Source organism: Lipotes vexillifer, unplaced genomic scaffold, assembly GCF_000442215.2.
Source record: "Lipotes vexillifer unplaced genomic scaffold, Lipotes_vexillifer_v1.1 scaffold802, whole genome shotgun sequence".
NCBI lineage: Eukaryota > Metazoa > Chordata > Mammalia > Artiodactyla > Lipotidae > Lipotes > Lipotes vexillifer.
In genome coordinates, this window is record NW_006790237.1 from 1,287,622 (window position 1) to 1,304,068 (window position 16,447).

The following is a 16,447-nucleotide window of genomic DNA, read 5'->3' on the forward strand; positions in this document are numbered from 1 at the left end:
AAAAAAAAAAAAAAAAAAAAAAAAAAAAACTGCATTGGAGCAAGTCGTTTTGGTTTCCACCCCCACTAGACCACATCTGAGCCGGCTCATTTCACCCAAACCCTCCCACCCTAATGGACTTATTTCCAACTTTAATTAACATGACAAAGGTAAAATGCTATGTCATTGGACTCTCTGTTAGCACTTTTTAATTAGTGAAGATGAGCGGCTTTCAGATATTTGCTATTTTTAATATTTTTTGCGTGTGAGAAAAGCCTGCTTAGTTTCCTTCCCCATGAAAAAAATATTTATATTTTCCTTAGTTTTTATTGATTAGTAACATGTATTTATGTAGTTACAATGACTTTCCCACTTTACAGTATCGTTTTCAACTTGGTTCATGGAGTCCTATGCAAACAGTTCAATATTTTACGTTCTCCGGCTTTGCTGTAATGATAAGAAACTCTTTTTCCAGTCTTCAGGATTATACAGCGTTATGCTTTCCTTTGTTACATTTACATTTTTAATCCACCTGGAACGTATTTATGTTCTAGGCCAGTTTCTGGCTCTTCTCCCAGAAAACAACTAGCAGGTGTTGCTTAGCAACCTCCACTTGGGTTGGAGTTCGGCTTCTTTTCGGGGTGGGAAAAACAGCTGCACTCCCTTCAGAGTTGATTGCAACCTTAAAGCGTTGCCTAGTAACCCCGTTTCGGATGCTGTGATTGGACCCTTCACACGACCCCCCCATCCCCCCAAGCCAGAAAGAACTTAACTAGAAACCTAATCTCTCTTTTCAGAAAACAAGGGCAGCGTACGCGTTGCGTAGCAACCAGGTCTCCAGACCCTCCCATTGAAACTAGTGTCGGAATGGTCGCCCCGCTCAAAAATGGCGGCTGACGCAACGCTTTCAATATATTTCGCTCTCGACAGTTCTGCCAATAATTCAGTCTTCCACATCAGGCCCCCGAAGGGGTTCGCTAGGTCCTTTTTGAGTCTTACACACACTGGGTGCGAAGGAGGATGGAGATAAACCCACCAGCCCTGGGTGCCCCGCACAAACATGGCCGCTAGAGCGTCAACAGCGACGCAAGGCCGTCCGGCGCGGGTGCGCGCGCAGCGCAGGCGCACTTCCGCTCATCCCGCAGTGGCTACGGCGTCGGTGACGGCTGCGGCGCGGGGCATGGTCCCCGGGTCGGAGGGCCCGGCCCGCGCCGGGGGCCTCGTAGCTGACGTGGTGTTTGTAATTGAGGGCACAGCCAACCTGGGGCCCTACTTCGAGGGGCTCCGCAAGCACTACCTGCTCCCGGCCATCGAGTGAGTGCCGTTTCCGCGACTCCATCCCCGCCCTCCGACTTCAGTTTTCCACAGTCTCTTGCCTCACCCCGACCTTTCACCTCGACCTTCACAGGTATTTTAATGGTGGTCCTCCTGCCGAGACGGACTTCGGGGGAGACGTGAGTCTTGGGACTCCTGAGTTTGAGGGAAGAGGGAAGCTGGGAATCCGGACTCCTGGGTCTGAGAGAGGAGGGGCGGGGACCTGGACTCCTGGGTCTGAGGTGGGAGGGGCTGGGGTCTGGACTCCTGTGTCTGAGGGACGGGGAGCTGGGAGCCCCAACTACCCTGAGGGAAAAGGGAGCTGGGGTCCCAGATGAAAACTTTCTCTGTCCTCCCCTTCCAGTATGGGGGGACCCAGTACAGCCTCGTGGTGTTCAACACGGTGGACTGCGCCCCAGAGTCCTACGTACAATGTCACGCTCCCACCAGCAGCGCCTATGAGTTTGTCACCTGGCTCGATGGCATTAAGTGAGCTCTTTTCTGGGCTTTGGGAAGGGTTGGAGGACCCTGTGACGGACCGCGGAGGGATGGTGGCTTGGGTTTGAGCTGCAGGATCCATCCCCTCACATCAATCAGTTGGCTGAAAAGGACTGTGATGGGGATTGTGGTTTTATCCCTAAGTCGGTTCTGTGTGCTTAGCTGATGTTGCTGTCTGGCTCGGAAGTAGAAAGAACTTCCCAGTCAAGGAGGCCTGTGGAACTCCAGCACCCACGTGTGATTCCTCCCTTTTCTGCCTGTTGCTTCTCATTTCTACTCTAGTTCTCCATTTTCAGATGGAGGCATTGAAGCCTGAGTGCAAGAGGGGTGGGGCTAGGCCAAGATAAGCTAGGCCTCTGTGCTTTGGAGTGAATTGTGATAGTTCACATTGCAGGCTCTTGCAGGTGCAGACAGACTGGGGCCACAGCATGGCTCCACCACAACAGAACTCTCTGTCCCCTGTGTTTAATATAATTTGTCTCTAAAACGGGAAGGTTAGTAGTACTTATAGGTATCGTGTTACTTATTCGCTATTGGGTAACAGATTCAAACTTAGAAGCTTGGGACTTCCCTGGCGGTCCAGTGGTTGGGACTCCACACTGCCCCTGCACGGGGCACAGGTTGATACCTGGTTGGGAACTAAGATCCCACATGCCTGGAGGCGCGGCCAAAAAAAAAAAAAAAAAAAAATTAACCGGCCTAAGACAACAGACATTTATTATCTCATGTGGTTTCTGTAAGTAAGGAGTTCAGGGGTGGCTTCGATGGGTTGTTCTAGCTCAGGGTCTCTTGTGGGATTGCAGTCACCATGACGGCCTAAGAAACAGACATTTATTATCTCATGTGGTTTCTGTAAGTAAGGAGTTCAGGGGTGGCTTCGATGGGTTGTTCTAGCTCAGGGTCTCTTGTGGGATTGCAGTCACCATGACTGTGGGCTGCAGTCATCCAGCAGTTTGATTGCGACCGGAGGATCCATTTACAGGGTGGCTCACCCTATGGCTATTGGCTAGAGGCCTCGATTCCTTGCCAGATGTTAGCCACAAGGTGTCTCCGTGGGGCTGCTTGAGTGTCCTCCAACAGCTGGCTTTCCTCAGCCTGAGCAACCCAACAGAAAGAGCAAAGAGGAAACCACAGAGCTTTTTATGATCAAATCTTGGAAGTCACACACCATCACTTCTATCCCATTCTGTTTAGTACACAAGTCAGTCCTGTCCAGTGTTTGAGGGGGCGTGAATACTAGGAGACGAGGATCATTGGAGACGTGGTTACCATGACTTTGTAGGGATACTTCGTGAATTAAACGAGTTGATGACTCTTTAAAACAGTGCCTGATGCGTATTAAGTGCTACCTAAGCTTTTGCTGTTGTTTTGTGTTTCGGTTTCTTGGATTGCAGATGGATGATGGTAGTCCATGTCTCAGCACTCTTGGGAGGATCACAGGACCTGATTTTCATACTGTGTTCAGCTCAGGGTCTGGTCAGAGTTCAATTAAATAACACCAGTTTGCTGTTACCTTTGTACGTCCCTGCAGGAAATGTTTGTTGAACACCTGCTTTGTTCCAGGCTGTATGCACTGGACTGGGTGCTGCATGTTCACTGCAAAGTTGACTCTTAAGTTTCCCCCTCATGGTCTTCAGAATTCATGGTCAGGGTAGAGCAGGGTTTCTCAGCGTCAGCACTGTTGACCCTTTGGGCCAAATGATTCTTCGTTATTGGGGGGTCATACTGTGCATTATAAGGTGTTCAGTAGCATCTCCGGCCCCTACCCCCCCAGTTGCCAGTTCCTACTTCCCTCCCCCAGTCTGACAAACAAAAATGTCTCCAGACGTTGTCAGATATCTCCTTGGGGGCAGAATCCACCCCTTTTAAGAACCTCTGGACTAAATTGTGGTAAGACTTGAATAATGTTGAATGGGGGCTCCTTGAGGCCCAAGTCCAAGTCTGATGTCCCTCAAGTCTCTAGCACCCAGCACTGGGCCTGGCACAAGGGAGGCCTAAGGAAAACTTTGTTGAACAAGTGAGTAAATGAATGAATGCCCAGAATGCTCTTCATACTCTGGTTTCCCCTTGGTAAACTCCTATATAAACATCAAGACCCGATTCAAATGTCCTTTCCCTGATTCTGGCAAGCAGCCAGTTGCTCTCTCCTCTGACCCCATTGCTCCCAGGTGTTTCCCTGTCACAGCTTCACACCTCTGGACTGTGAATGTCCAGGACTTGGGTGTTTCTCCTGCCGTTTGCTTCCAGCTGGGGCCTGGGACCCAAGAGGCCTTAGGAGACCTTTGCTGAATAAATGAACGAGTGAAAGCTGTGGGGAAGATAATCACCAGGAAACCAAACCTTCTGGTGGGTGTCAGGAAAAGCAGTTAAACCCCCTTATTTAAAAATGTCAAGGGCACTGGGAAGATAAGAGGGAAATGCTTTCTGAATGCTTTCATCCCATATTCACCCTCCCCTTTAACCAACCTAGAATACACTGTACCTATAACCAAATAAAAAAGCTTTGTGTGCTGTATGCTCACCGGAATCCTCCCAATCAGCTGATAAACATTTTAAGCCATTATTTAATATTCACAGTCACTATTTTATCAAGTCCTATGTAACTATCTAAATTCAGTTTCTGTGGCATTCAGGGCCAGTCTGTAACAGAGATCACGAAGAAAGTCAGCAAGTTTTGTTCATGCTTGGAGAAATCTTATCTTTTCCTGGAACATCCATCACTTATGGAACAAAGCAGGCAGTGTGATTTTTTTTTTCTTTTTTTCTTTTTTGCGGTACGCGGGCCTCTCACTGTTGTGGCCTCTCCCGTTGCGGAGCACAGCCTCCGGATGCGCAGGCTCAGCGGCCATGGCTCACGGGCCCAGCCGCTCCGCGGCATGTGGGATCTTCCCGGACCGGGGCACTAACCTGCGTCTCTGCATTGGCAGGCGGACTCTCAACCACTGCGCCACCAGGGAAGCCTGGCAGTGTGATTTTTGAAACGTCCTTGCTTTGAAGTGGTTCATTTCTGATGTTACATTTTCCTTTCTGACAAGAGGGGCAGTTCCCCCTCCCCCCTACATCTAGTGACCCAGCATCAGAAAGGCTAGGGTAGGGACTTCCTTGGTGGCTCGGTGGTTAAGAATCCACCTGCCAACGCAGGGGATATGGGTTCAAACCCTGATCTGGGAAGATCCCACATGGCGCGGAGCAACTAAGCCCGTGCGCCATAACTACTGAGCCCGTGTGCCACAACTACTGAAGCCTGCGTGCCTAGAGCCTGTGCTCCACAAGAGAAGCCACTGCAACGAGAAGCCCGCGCACCGCAACAAAGAGTAGCCCCCGCTCGCTGCAACTAGAGAAAGCCTGCACGCAGCAACGAAGACCGATTGCAGCCAATAAATAAATAATAATAATAAAAAGATTTAAAAAAAAAAGGAAAATAGCCCAAGTGTCTTCCCCATAGCGTTGTGACAGTGCGTTTGTGCATTCATTCATTCATCTCTGCCTTCATTCATTCAACAGATGTTTGTGGGGCAAATTGTTCCAGGCACCGAGGAGTCAGGGGGTATGAGGCAGGCAAAGTTCTCGCCCTCTTGGAGCCAGTGTTTCCCTGGGGTGATGGGCTGGGCAGGGGTCTGGCAGTAGGAAGTCCTTGGTCAGAGCTGGCTGCTGTGCATGTTCCTCAGTCCCTCTGGGGGGCTCCCGGGGCCTGTTAAGCCATGAAAGTGGGTGGTGAGGACTCAGTGGTGTGACATTGGGCAGAACAACTGGGGGCAGAGACATGAGGATGAGCAATCATTTCATTTTTACTTTATGTTTATTACTTGAGGGGTTTATTTGAAACTTTATGATATTTAAAACATATTTTGCAACTGGTCATGCTTTCTCCCATTCCCCATTTTTTTTTCTTTTTTGGCCGCGCCACACAGCTTATGGGATCTTAGTTCCCCAACCAGGGATGGAACCTGGGCCCTTGGCAGCGAGAGCGTGCGGTCCTAACCACTGGACAGCCAGGGAATTCCCTCTCCCACTGCCCATTTTTAAGTTTTTCTCATTTCTTGGACAAAATATTTGTTATGTGTCTCTTTCTGAGTTGGTAAAAGATGGCTTATGCTTACTGTTCAATAAGAAAAGAAGCGAGCTTTGGGATCTCAAAGTGGTCGATCGCACTTTGCCTCATAAATTATTTTTTAGAAATTGAGGTGAAATTCACATAACACACAGTCATTTTATTTTATTTATTTTTTAATATTTATTTATTTTTCGCTGCGTTGGGTCTTCATTGCTGTGCGTGGGCTTTCTTTAGTTGCGGCGAGCGGGGGCTACTCTCTGTTGCGGTGCACAGGATTCTCACTGCAGTGGCTTCTCTTGTGGGGCATGGGCTCTAGGCGTGCGGGCTTCAGTAGTTGTGGCACACGGGCTCAGTAGTTGTGGCTTGCAGGCTCTAGAGTGCAGGCTCAGTATTTGTGGTGCACAGACTTAGTTGCTTCGTGGCCTGTGGGATCTTCCTGGACCAGCGCTCGAACCTGTGTCCCCTGCATTGGCAGGTGGATGCTTAACCACTGTGCCACCAGGGAAGTCCAACACGCAGTCATTTTAAAGTAAACAATTCAGTGGCGTTTAGTACATTCAAAATGTTGTGCAGCCACCTTCTCTATTTAGTTCTGGAACATTTTCATCACCCTAAAAGGAGACCCCGAATGCCTGAAGCACTTGCTTCCTGTCTCTCCCCCTGCCCCCTCACCCCTGTCTCCTTAGCCCCAGCCATGAAGATGGCTTGATTTCTTCCAGCACAGAAAGCTGGCAGTAGGGTGGATCCAGAGTTGGTTCATTTATCGGGGTCTCCCCCAAATCTGTGCCATTCAAATTCCTGTGCAAACCGGAGTCTTGGTGGTGAGGAAGAGGAGGGCTGGTGAGTGGGTCGTGGAGAGGAACAGTGGTGTGGCCTGAGTACCCTGAGAGTGGGAGCAGAGGGCAGGAGTCTACACTGTTTACCTCTGTAAAGACTCTGTTTCCAAATCAGGTCACATCCTAAGATGTGGTGGAGGGCTAGGACTTCAGCATACCTGTTTTGGGGGACCCAATTCAACCCATAACACTGTGGGAGGACAGAGGAGGCCCCTGCACCAGGCTGGGAAGCTGGGGTGAGGCCAGGGCAGATGGCCCAGAGAGGGCAACGTGCACAGGGACTGGGACACAGCACAGGATCCTAGGCTTAGAGTCCTGGGCCCTTTCTCTGTTCCATCCTCTAATGGGGCCTCTTGCCAGAGGGACTGCCTTGCAGGAGATGACAAATGTCCCTTGTCCTCATGCCAGCACTGGGGATAGAGCAGGAAACTCGGTAGTGTCCCAGTCCCAAGGTGCACAGTCTATGAGGAGGGATGGCACAGGTTCGGGCCCTTCCAGGGTGGCCCAGGGGCTGGGGGCTGGAGCCGCAGGGCCCCCCAGGGGCTGACTGCCCGGCCCCCTGCAGGTTCATGGGCGGGGGTGGCGAGAGCTGCAGCCTCATCGCAGAAGGCCTCAGCACAGCCCTGCAGCTGTTCGATGACTTCAGGAAGATGCGGGAGCAGATGTGAGTGGCCCACGCCGGTCTCTGTCCGCCGGGCACGTATCCTGCTTTGCCTGTCGTGGGGCTCCACCCCCGGCCTCACTGTGGGGAGGTGGGTGGGCTCTGCGTGCCGGACACGGGGCTGGGAAGCAGGCGGTGTCCAGGCGGTGTTCTGATGAGGACACCTGGCCCATGCCCAGTCTCGGTGCCCTCATCAAAGGGGAGCCAGCTCTGGGTCTGCTTCCTGCCTGCCCTGCTTGCCGGGCATCTTAGAGTGAGTCAGGAGCCTCTTCCGGGCCTCAGTGCTCTCAGCTGTGAAATAGAGGCCTGACTCCTGACTTCCTGTGGGCTGGAGGACTTGCACCTCTGCTGGTGCCGGCTCTGGGTCTTTTCTCAGGGCCCCATTGCCACACGCTCCACATCTTTCCTTGTCCTTGGCAGCGGCCAGACACACCGAGTCTGCCTCCTTATCTGTAACTCGCCCCCGTACCTGCTGCCTGCTGTCGAGAGCACCACATACTCTGGGTGCACGACGGAGACCCTCGTGCAGAAGATTGGGGAGGTGAGGGCTCCTGGGTCTGAGGGAGGAGGGCTGGGGCCTGCCGCCCTGGGCCACAGGATCGCCACAGACCCCGTGGCCAGCTCTGCTGGCTCCTGTGGGAAGAACTATGACCCAGAATTCTCTGGGGCAGCTAATACAGGTCTTGGGGTCTCCTGTCCCAAAGCCCAATGGGGTTTGGTTTTCGGGCCCCGCAGGTGTGGCAGCCAGGGCTTGGCCCGGTGGCGTTGTCCTGACTGCTCGTCCCCTCTCCTGTAGCGAGGAATCTACTTCTCCGTCGTGTCTCCCCGGAAGCTGCCTGCCTTGCGGCTTCTGTTCGAGAAGGCCGCTCCCCCGGCCATGCTGGAGCCGCTGCAGCCGCCAGCAGACGTGAGCCAGGACCCGCGGCACATGGTGCTCGTGCGGGGGCTTGTGCTGCCAGGTGAGGCCCGGGTGCTGCTGGGGGTGGGACAGGGGTGGGAGGGGCGTCCTCCCCGGCTTCTTCTGACTTGGATTTTCTTCCCATCTCTCAATCCCCTTCTCGTGGGGCTCGATTGTCCATCCTTGGCTCTCAGTCGGAGGTGGCTCGGCCCCTGGCCCCCTGCAGCCGAAGCAGCCTGTGCCCCTGCCTCCAGCACCACCCTCGGGGGCCACGCTCTCAGCAGCCCCCCAGCAGCCTCTGCCCCCTGTCCCCCAGCAGTACCAGGTGCGAACATCACCGGGGAAGGGACATGCTCCTGGGGCCTTGCAGGAGCCCTGGCCTCTTGGGAGAGACCTAGCTGGATGTTGGGCTTTGGGGGTGATGGGCGTCTCCCTTGAGACACCTGGAGGGTAGAACTTTTAGGGCTGGGGAATCATGTCCCTGTGGGGTGATGGGAGTCACGAGCTCCTGCGATATTGGGGCTGGGGAGGGTGGTCCTGACCAGCCCCTCCCCTCTACCGCCAGGTCCCTGGGAACCTGAGTGCAGCCCAGGTCGCTGCCCAGAATGCAGTGGAGGCCGCCAAGAGCCAGAAGGCTGGGCTGGGCCCTCGCTGTGAGTCCTGGGCGGGATTGTGGCAGGGCCGGGTGGGGGCAGCCGGGCCACTCTCCACACACCTGCCCCCACCGCTTCCCTTGGTCTCTCCCGCAGTCTCGCCCATCAGCCCCCTTCAGCAAGCCGCTCCAGGAGTGGGTCCCCCCTACAGCCAGGCCCAGGCCCCCCCGCTGCCCCCAGGGCCCCCCGGCGCCCCCAAGCCACCTCCTGCTTCCCAGCCCAGCCTGGTCTCCACTGTGGCCCCTGGCCCGGGCCTGGCCCCCCCTGCACAGCCAGGGGCACCATCCATGGTAGGTACCTGCCTTCTGGCTGCTAACACAGTGCAGGGGAGGAGCAGTTGGCCTTTCTGAGGAGGGCCCAGGGGCACGTGGGTCTTGTTGTTTGGCGTCCTCAGGGGCTCATGGAGCTTGTGCTATAGGCAACACTGAGACCAGTGGGTCCGGGGGCAGAATCATGGGGTCTGTGGTTCCGGGTGGGTGAAGACTGTTCTGAGGAGCCTGAGGGCTCCTGGGAGTGCAGGACATCAGGGGCTTGAGAGTCTTTGAATCCTACAGGGTCAGAGCATTTATGGTCCCAGGCACGGTCCAGTGGTGTTCTGGGCCTGGGGGTGCAGAGGAAGGGACCTCCGTCCCGTTCTGCTTGTTGGTTTGTCCCTCTCTCAGGACACTCACCCCTAGAAGATGGTCTGACCCTGCCCCATGGCCCTCCTTTCTCCCCTCTGTCAGGCGGGCACCGTGGCCCCAGGCGGGGTGAGTGGCCCTTCTCCGGCCCAGCTCGGGGCCCCGGCCCTCGGCGGGCAGCAGTCAGTCTCCAACAAACTCCTGGCCTGGAGCGGGGTCCTCGAGTGGCAGGAGGTGAGTGGATCCATAGGGCCAGGCCTGGTGGGGTGCAGGGTTAGGCCGGGGCCCCATGGGGTCGTGGGACTTGTGGTCCTGAGGATAGTCCCAAGGACACGTGGGATTTATAGCCCGGAATTCAGGATTAAGAGAGGTCTTGGATTCTCGGTCCAGGGAAGATCCGGGGGATGGTGGCATCTAGGGGACAGAGGGCTGTGGGATTCGGGGGCAAGAGGAGGAGCCCCAGCGTTTGTGGAATTTGAAAGCTAGAGGATTGTGGGATTGATGGTCTGGCGGAGGGGCCCAGAGCTCGTGGGACTTAAACTGGGGTGGGGGTCCTGAGCTTCGGGGCTCCCAGGGTAGGGCAGGAGAGGCCAAGGGGATGGAGGCTCAGGGCCTTTCTCGCCGTGACATGCCCTTCTTCCCCTCAGAAGCCCAAACCTGCCTCCGTGGACGCCAACACCAAGCTGACTAGGTCACTGCCTTGTCAGGTCTACGTGAATCACGGCGAGAACCTGTAGGTGGCTGCTGGGGGTGGGGTGGGCGGTGAGCTGGGGTGTGCATTTCCTGACGCCCCTCCCGTTGTTGCCCCAGGAAAACAGAGCAGTGGCCCCAGAAGCTGATAATGCAGCTTATCCCGCAGCAGCTGCTGGTGAGTGGCGGGAGAGGACAGCCGCCCACCCCCTCCCACCTCTGTCCTCCCCTCCTCACGTCCCTGCTCCACTCGCTGGCTGACGTCAGTGTCTCCCGCAGACCACCCTGGGCCCTTTGTTCCGGAACTCAAGGATGGTCCAGTTCCACTTCACCAACAAGGACCTGGACTCCCTCAAAGGCCTCTACCGCATCATGGGCAACGGCTTTGTGAGTGGGGTGGGCGGCTGTGGGGGCAGGTGGCCACTCCCCATCCTTCTGGGCCCAAGGGAGCCACTTTTGATGGTGGGGCTGCCTTTGTGACCTCGGGTTCCTCAGCCTTAGCTTTTTTTTTTTATAATTACAGCATGCACCAGATTGAGGTCCGTTCCATGTTAAAACCCTTGGCTCTGACAGGGGTTTGCTGGGTTGGCTTCCTGGGGCCAAGAATGACAGAAATGTATTCTCTCGCACTTCCGGAAAAGAGGAGTCTGAATGAAATCAGGGTGTCAGCAGGGCCGTGCTCTCTGAAGCCTCTAGGGGAAGACCCTTCCTTGCCTCCTACAGCTGGTGGCCCCCGGCGGGGTTGGCTTTAGGCAGCAAAACTCCAGTCTCTGTTTCCGTTGTCACACGGCTGTCTTCCCTCTGTGTGTTTCTTCCCTGTGTGTGTGTCTCTGTCGTCATGAGGGCACCAGTCATTTGGACTGGGGTCTGCTTTAATGATCTCATCCTAACTTGTTGCATCTGCAAACATCCTATTTCCAAATAAGGTCACCTTGACAGGTGCTGGGGTTTGGAACTTCAGCATGTCTTTTTGGACGATACAGTTCAACTCATAACAGTGAGGGCGGCCCTCTAAATAGAGCAGAACCAGTTAATGAGTACATCCTGTGGACCTGGCACTTTTCTAGGAGAGGGGACTTTTGGCGGATTACCTCATGGTATCCTCAGGAAAATTCTACAAAGAAGGTGATCCTGAGAGTTGGGAATACCTCCAACTGCAAATACCAATACACCCAACCAGCAGAGATTTTAGAGCAGATAGATGATTGGGGTGGAGGCTTACAACAACAGTTCACGCTTTCTCCTGGTCCTGTGTGTGTCAGCTGGGCTCAGCTGGGCTAGTCTTGCTTGGAGACTCTTGTGGGGGTTACCGTCAGGTGGCGGCTGAGACTGTGGTCATCTGAAAGCTCACCTGGGCTGGAGGTGCAAGATGGCCCACTCAAATGGCGCGGTCAGTGGGGTTCAGCTGGGCCTGGCCATCCGGGTGCCCACATGTGGCCTCCCCGTGTGGCTTGGGCTTCTTCACAGCATGGCGGCTGGGTTCTGAGAGGGATGTCCCCAAAGCGAGCATTGCACAAGCAGGCATTCATTTGTGACACGTAACAGGACATCCAGAGGTGAGCAGCTCTCGGGGTTAGTTATGTAGCCCCATGACGTCAGGGCCAGGATCTCTGGGGTTCTTTTGGCTTCTCTCTAGTGGTTGTAAGATGGCTTTCAAAGCTCGAGGACTCTTGTTTGACTTGACGTAGGAAGGCAAGAAGGAGGCGTGGCATCAGCCGTGTATTTCCCTTTCTTTAGGAAAGCACTTTCCCACACTCTCAGGCAGGCTTCCCTTCACGTCTTGGGCCAGACCCAGGCCACTGGGCCACCCCTGGCTGCATAGGAGAGCATCGGGGAACAGGCACCCATGAGTGCACTGGGACCCAGACATGTTGCTACCCAAACGGAATCGGGGTTCTCTACCCAGGGGAGAAGGGCAGATGGTAGGCAACTAGCAGGGTCTGCCTCGTGTGAGAAAGCAAGGCTTACTTGGCCAAGGTTCTACAGGGGGGACCTCAGTCTTGTCAGTCCCTCCTTCCCTAAGAGCCCACCTCCCGAACACCCTGCGTATTACAGCCTTACCTGACATTCGCTAATATTTCCCGGGTACTTCCGTGCGTCCAGCCATGGGCAGGCTGCCTGATGTGTGTCGGCACATCCCAGAGTCACATCCCCTGTGGTGTTAGCGCTGCTACCCGCGGTTCTCACTGCGGGTACTGAGGCTGGGAGGGTGTGGCGCCCCCAGGGGCCTCTTGGATTCCCAGTCAGTCATGTATCCGCCACCACCATTGATCACATGATTCCAGTGTCAGCTCTCTGTTGAAGCCCCTCCCTCTCAGCCGTAAGCCCTCCCAGCCTCCCGGGGTGTGGCAAAGTTGGGGGGACTTCCTCTCTGCTTTCCTGCGCGGTGGTCAGCAAGTGCCCAAGTGAACAGGTGCCCAGCCTCGCCCTGCTCCTTTGGGCACCCAGCTCTGGAGCAGCCTCAAGCCAAACCTTGAGTCTCCTCCACCTTTCGGAGCAGGAAACTTGCCACTCCTGGCCTGTGGGGCCTCTAGAACCATCTGAAAGCCGGACGGGGGGGAGGCCTCCTTCTCCAGGGTGTGAGCAGTTGGATCCTCTCCCACAGGCGGGCTGCGTGCACTTCCCGCACACGGCCCCCTGCGAGGTGCGCGTGCTCATGCTCCTGTACTCGTCCAAGAAGAAGATCTTCATGGGCCTCATCCCCTACGACCAGAGCGGCTTTGTCAACGGCATCCGGCAGGTCATCACCAACCACAAGCAGGTCCAGCAGCAGAAGCTGGAGCAGCAGCGCGGGGTGAGCGCCGCGGCTCCCGGCCCCAGAGCTCACGGCCAGACCCCGCATGGCCCTCCTGGGGCTCCAGTGCTGGGCACTTACTCCTGCCAAGTTCAGTCCCGTCCCCATGTTGCCATGCACCGTTGCTCTCCTTTTTTAGTGTTCTTGTCGGGTCTCCAAGACACAGCCCCCTCTTGGGGACCTGGGAACGTAAGGTTTACCTCCCAGACCTGCCCACCCGCCGCAGAAAAGGTCCCCAGCTCCTGACAGGTTCCCTCTCAGGGCGCAGACCCTCCCCGACATGGGGACGCCCCGCCAGCCACTGATCTGCTCCCTCTCTCCCCACACAGATGGGGGCACAGCAGGCACCCCCGGGGCTGGGCCCCATTCTGGAGGACCAGGCAAGGCCCTCGCAGAACCTGGTGAGGACAGGGCCAGTGGGGTCAGGGCCCGGGCGGGGGAGGCCCCAGAGGAGGCTGTGATTCTGACCCCACCGCAGAGGTCAAGGTGTTTGGGGGCTCTGCCCTCACCCCCATCTCTTCCCGTCAGCTCCAGCTCCGCCCGCCGCAGCCCCAGACGCAGGGTACCGTGGGGGCCTCTACAGCCACGGGGCAGCCGCAGCCCCAGGGTGCTGCCCAGGCGCCCCCAGGCGCCCCACAAGGCCCTCCCGGAGCGGCCCCCGGCCCGCCCCCTCCCGGACCCATCCTTCGGCCCCAGAACCCCGGGGCCAACCCCCAACTGCGGAGCCTCCTCCTCAACCCACCACCGGTGAGATTTGGGGGCGGGGGGGCAGATGGGAGCTGTGGGTCCTGGGCCTTGACAGTTTGATTCCTCTCATCTTGGAGGCGGGAGGTTGGTTTGATCGGAGGGTGTGACTGGCGGCCCGCCTAGCTCCTCCCCACATGTCTTACGTGGGCTTCTGCTAAGATTCCTTGGAAGAAAGACCAGAAGCTACCCGAGGGTCTGGGGGAGGTGGGGGCTCCCCACCAGGGCCCTCTGAGCTGCTTTCCTTGTTCTCCCAGCCCCAGACTGGGGTGCCCCCACCTCAGGCCTCCCTCCACCACCTCCAGCCACCAGGGGCCCCTGCACTGCTGCCCCCACCACACCAGGGCCTAGGGCAGCCCCAGCTGGGGCCCCCGCTTCTGCATCCGCCGCCGCCAGCCCAGTCTTGGCCTGCACAGCTTCCCCCGAGGGCTCCACTGCCAGGTAAGGGGGTTCGGGGGAGGCCAGGGTCCTGGACTGAGTATCCCAACAGCCCATGGACCGGAGCCCCAAGACCAGTGACTTCTGGGAAGTAAAGTTCTGGGATTGAAGAATAGCGGGTCCCCCGTGGCTCTTGGGGTTCTAAGGGCTCCTGGGGGACCAAGGAGGCAGGAGCTCTCCCCACCATTCCCCTCCTGCGTGTCTTCCTGGGGTTGCTGGGAAACGTAGTCTTAGGGCCAGAGAGGTATGTTGGGGGATGGGCTCCCAAAAGCTTAATGGGAAACAGACTCACTGTGGTCACATGGTGTCAGAAGGCGCCTCTGTGGGTCCCCCCCAGGTCTTCCTAGACCACTCAGTGCCTTGGGCTCCCAGAGGAGGAGGGAGGAAGCAGGCCCAGGGCCCTCCAGGGCCCCAGGGACTACTGGGAGATGCAGTCCCTTCCCCACTGCCCCCCAGGTCAGATGCTGCTCAGCGGGGGTCCCCGGGGCCCGGTCCCCCAGCCGGGCCTGCAGCCCAGCGTCATGGAGGACGACATCCTCATGGACCTCATCTGAACCCCCGACACCCAATAAAGTTCCTTTTAACACACGCCCCGGCTCCCGTCACTGACATCCCCCAGGACTGGGCAGGAGGAGACGGGGGGAGACACTTCTGTCCTTGTTCTCGCTTCAGCAGATGTCCCTGAGGCCCCGGGCTGGTGAGGCCAGGGCCTTGGTGGCGAGTCAGGCAGTCTGGTGCAGCCTGGCTCCAGGGAGATGTGGAGGCAGCAGGCAGGGCCCCCAGGACCACGTGCACGCATGGAGCTAGAGAGGGTACCAGGTGGGCCCGGAGGAGGCCTCTGAGCCAGCTGGGCTTGGCAGCATCTGTGAGAAGCAGGAGTCAGGGAGGCTGGGAAGGCAGGCGCTGGCGGTCTAGGTGCGGAGACCATAGAAGTGAACATGTGGGGGCAGGAGGAAGCTTGGGGTGGTCAGAGGAGCGAGTCCATGCTTCTGGAGCACGAGCATAAGGGAGGGGGGCCTAGAGAGGTGGGCAAGCGCCAGGCGGGGACGGGACTCAGATTCCAAACCAAGCAGCTGGAGGCTTGTCCAGGGGATGCAGAAGAGCTGCAGGAGGCCACGAGCAGGGGCCAGGCCTGGGTCGGCTGGCTCTCAGAAAGCCCCCTCTGGGCTATGGGATGCGATGGGGCAGGACGGAAGGCAGGTAGGGGTCTGGGGCAGTTTCCCTGGGGAGGAGCGGCCAGAGGAGGGGCTGGGCCGAGTCGGGGGGCAGGAGGGGTGAGGCTAGAGACTAGTGTGCTGTGCGAAGAAAGCTGGGGGTGTACAGGCGGGGTCGAGGGCGGTGCCCAGGACCTGGCCTGGGTGTGTGGTAGACAGTGGGCCTCCCTGAGGTAGGGAGCTAGGAGAAGGAGCCAGTAGTGAGTGTGATGGTCCAGGGACATCCAAGTGACCGAGGCCGTGCTGGGAGCTCAGGATGTGTGTCCTTAGCGACAGTATATGTTTGGTGGTTGAAGACACCAGAATGGATGAGGTCTCATGTGGAGAGGGCAGGCTCCATCCAGGTCCCAGGCAGAGACCTACCTTCCAGGGCTTTGGACAGGGTGGACAGTGGAGCCATCCTGGTGATGGGAAACCCAGCAGGAATGTAAGGAGGATGTACAGGTTTGGGATGTAATGAGGCAAGGGGCCTCAGGTCATCCTTAGAGAGACGTCCAGCGGACGGCTGGATACAGACACGTGGCTGGAGCACAGGGGTGCTCTGGCCTGGGGGCAGAAAATTAGTTGTCCGTTGTCAGACCCTAGAGCAGTGTTGCTCAGAGTGTGGTCCACGGCTGGACCACCAGCATCCGCATTGTTTGAGATGCCGGTTAACATCAGATTCCCGGGCCCTGTCCCAGGAGAGAGGTTGCAATCTGGTGGCCCGTGGGCCACTCTACAGATGAGTTTTGTTTGGCCTTCCCTGTGTTAGCATATGTGGCATTTTTTTTCCTAACAAGTTAGTTGAAAAAAATCAGGATAATTCACACACATGCGCGCACATGCGCGCGCGCACACACACACACACACACACACACACACACACAATCTGCAGTCTTGGCTTCTCTTGACAAGTCAGAAGATCTGGCACCCCTGGGCCCGCCCTTCTGCCTAGCAAACAACGGGCTGGAGCTGCCCCTTTCCATGGGGCGTGTGCTCTCTGGTTCGCCACAGTCCCCACCACTCCCTCTTGACTCCCCTACCGCGAGGCAGGAGGCTCTTGCCTTTGGCACGG

At 56.8% G+C, this 16,447-nt stretch overlaps 1 protein-coding gene across 1 annotated transcript in view; it reads left to right on the forward strand.

The window, feature by feature from the left end:
* MED25 (mediator complex subunit 25) overlaps nt 1-14,768 on the forward strand; it is a 19,017-nt gene extending 4,249 nt beyond the window's left edge. Inside the window, exons 2-19 of the mRNA XM_007463390.1 lie at nt 1,125-1,293; nt 1,388-1,433; nt 1,658-1,782; nt 7,247-7,345; nt 7,763-7,883; nt 8,139-8,301; nt 8,435-8,565; nt 8,806-8,893; nt 8,990-9,183; nt 9,619-9,747; nt 10,161-10,246; nt 10,324-10,381; nt 10,483-10,590; nt 12,809-12,997; nt 13,327-13,398; nt 13,526-13,744; nt 13,999-14,182; nt 14,636-14,768. Of these exons, the coding sequence (XP_007463452.1) occupies nt 1,160-1,293; nt 1,388-1,433; nt 1,658-1,782; nt 7,247-7,345; nt 7,763-7,883; nt 8,139-8,301; nt 8,435-8,565; nt 8,806-8,893; nt 8,990-9,183; nt 9,619-9,747; nt 10,161-10,246; nt 10,324-10,381; nt 10,483-10,590; nt 12,809-12,997; nt 13,327-13,398; nt 13,526-13,744; nt 13,999-14,182; nt 14,636-14,733 (2,244 nt within the window). The 5' untranslated portion in view covers nt 1,125-1,159 and the 3' untranslated portion in view covers nt 14,734-14,768. The remainder of the gene's footprint in view (nt 1-1,124; nt 1,294-1,387; nt 1,434-1,657; nt 1,783-7,246; nt 7,346-7,762; nt 7,884-8,138; nt 8,302-8,434; nt 8,566-8,805; nt 8,894-8,989; nt 9,184-9,618; nt 9,748-10,160; nt 10,247-10,323; nt 10,382-10,482; nt 10,591-12,808; nt 12,998-13,326; nt 13,399-13,525; nt 13,745-13,998; nt 14,183-14,635) is intronic.
* Nucleotides 14,769-16,447: the final 1,679 nt, after the last annotated feature.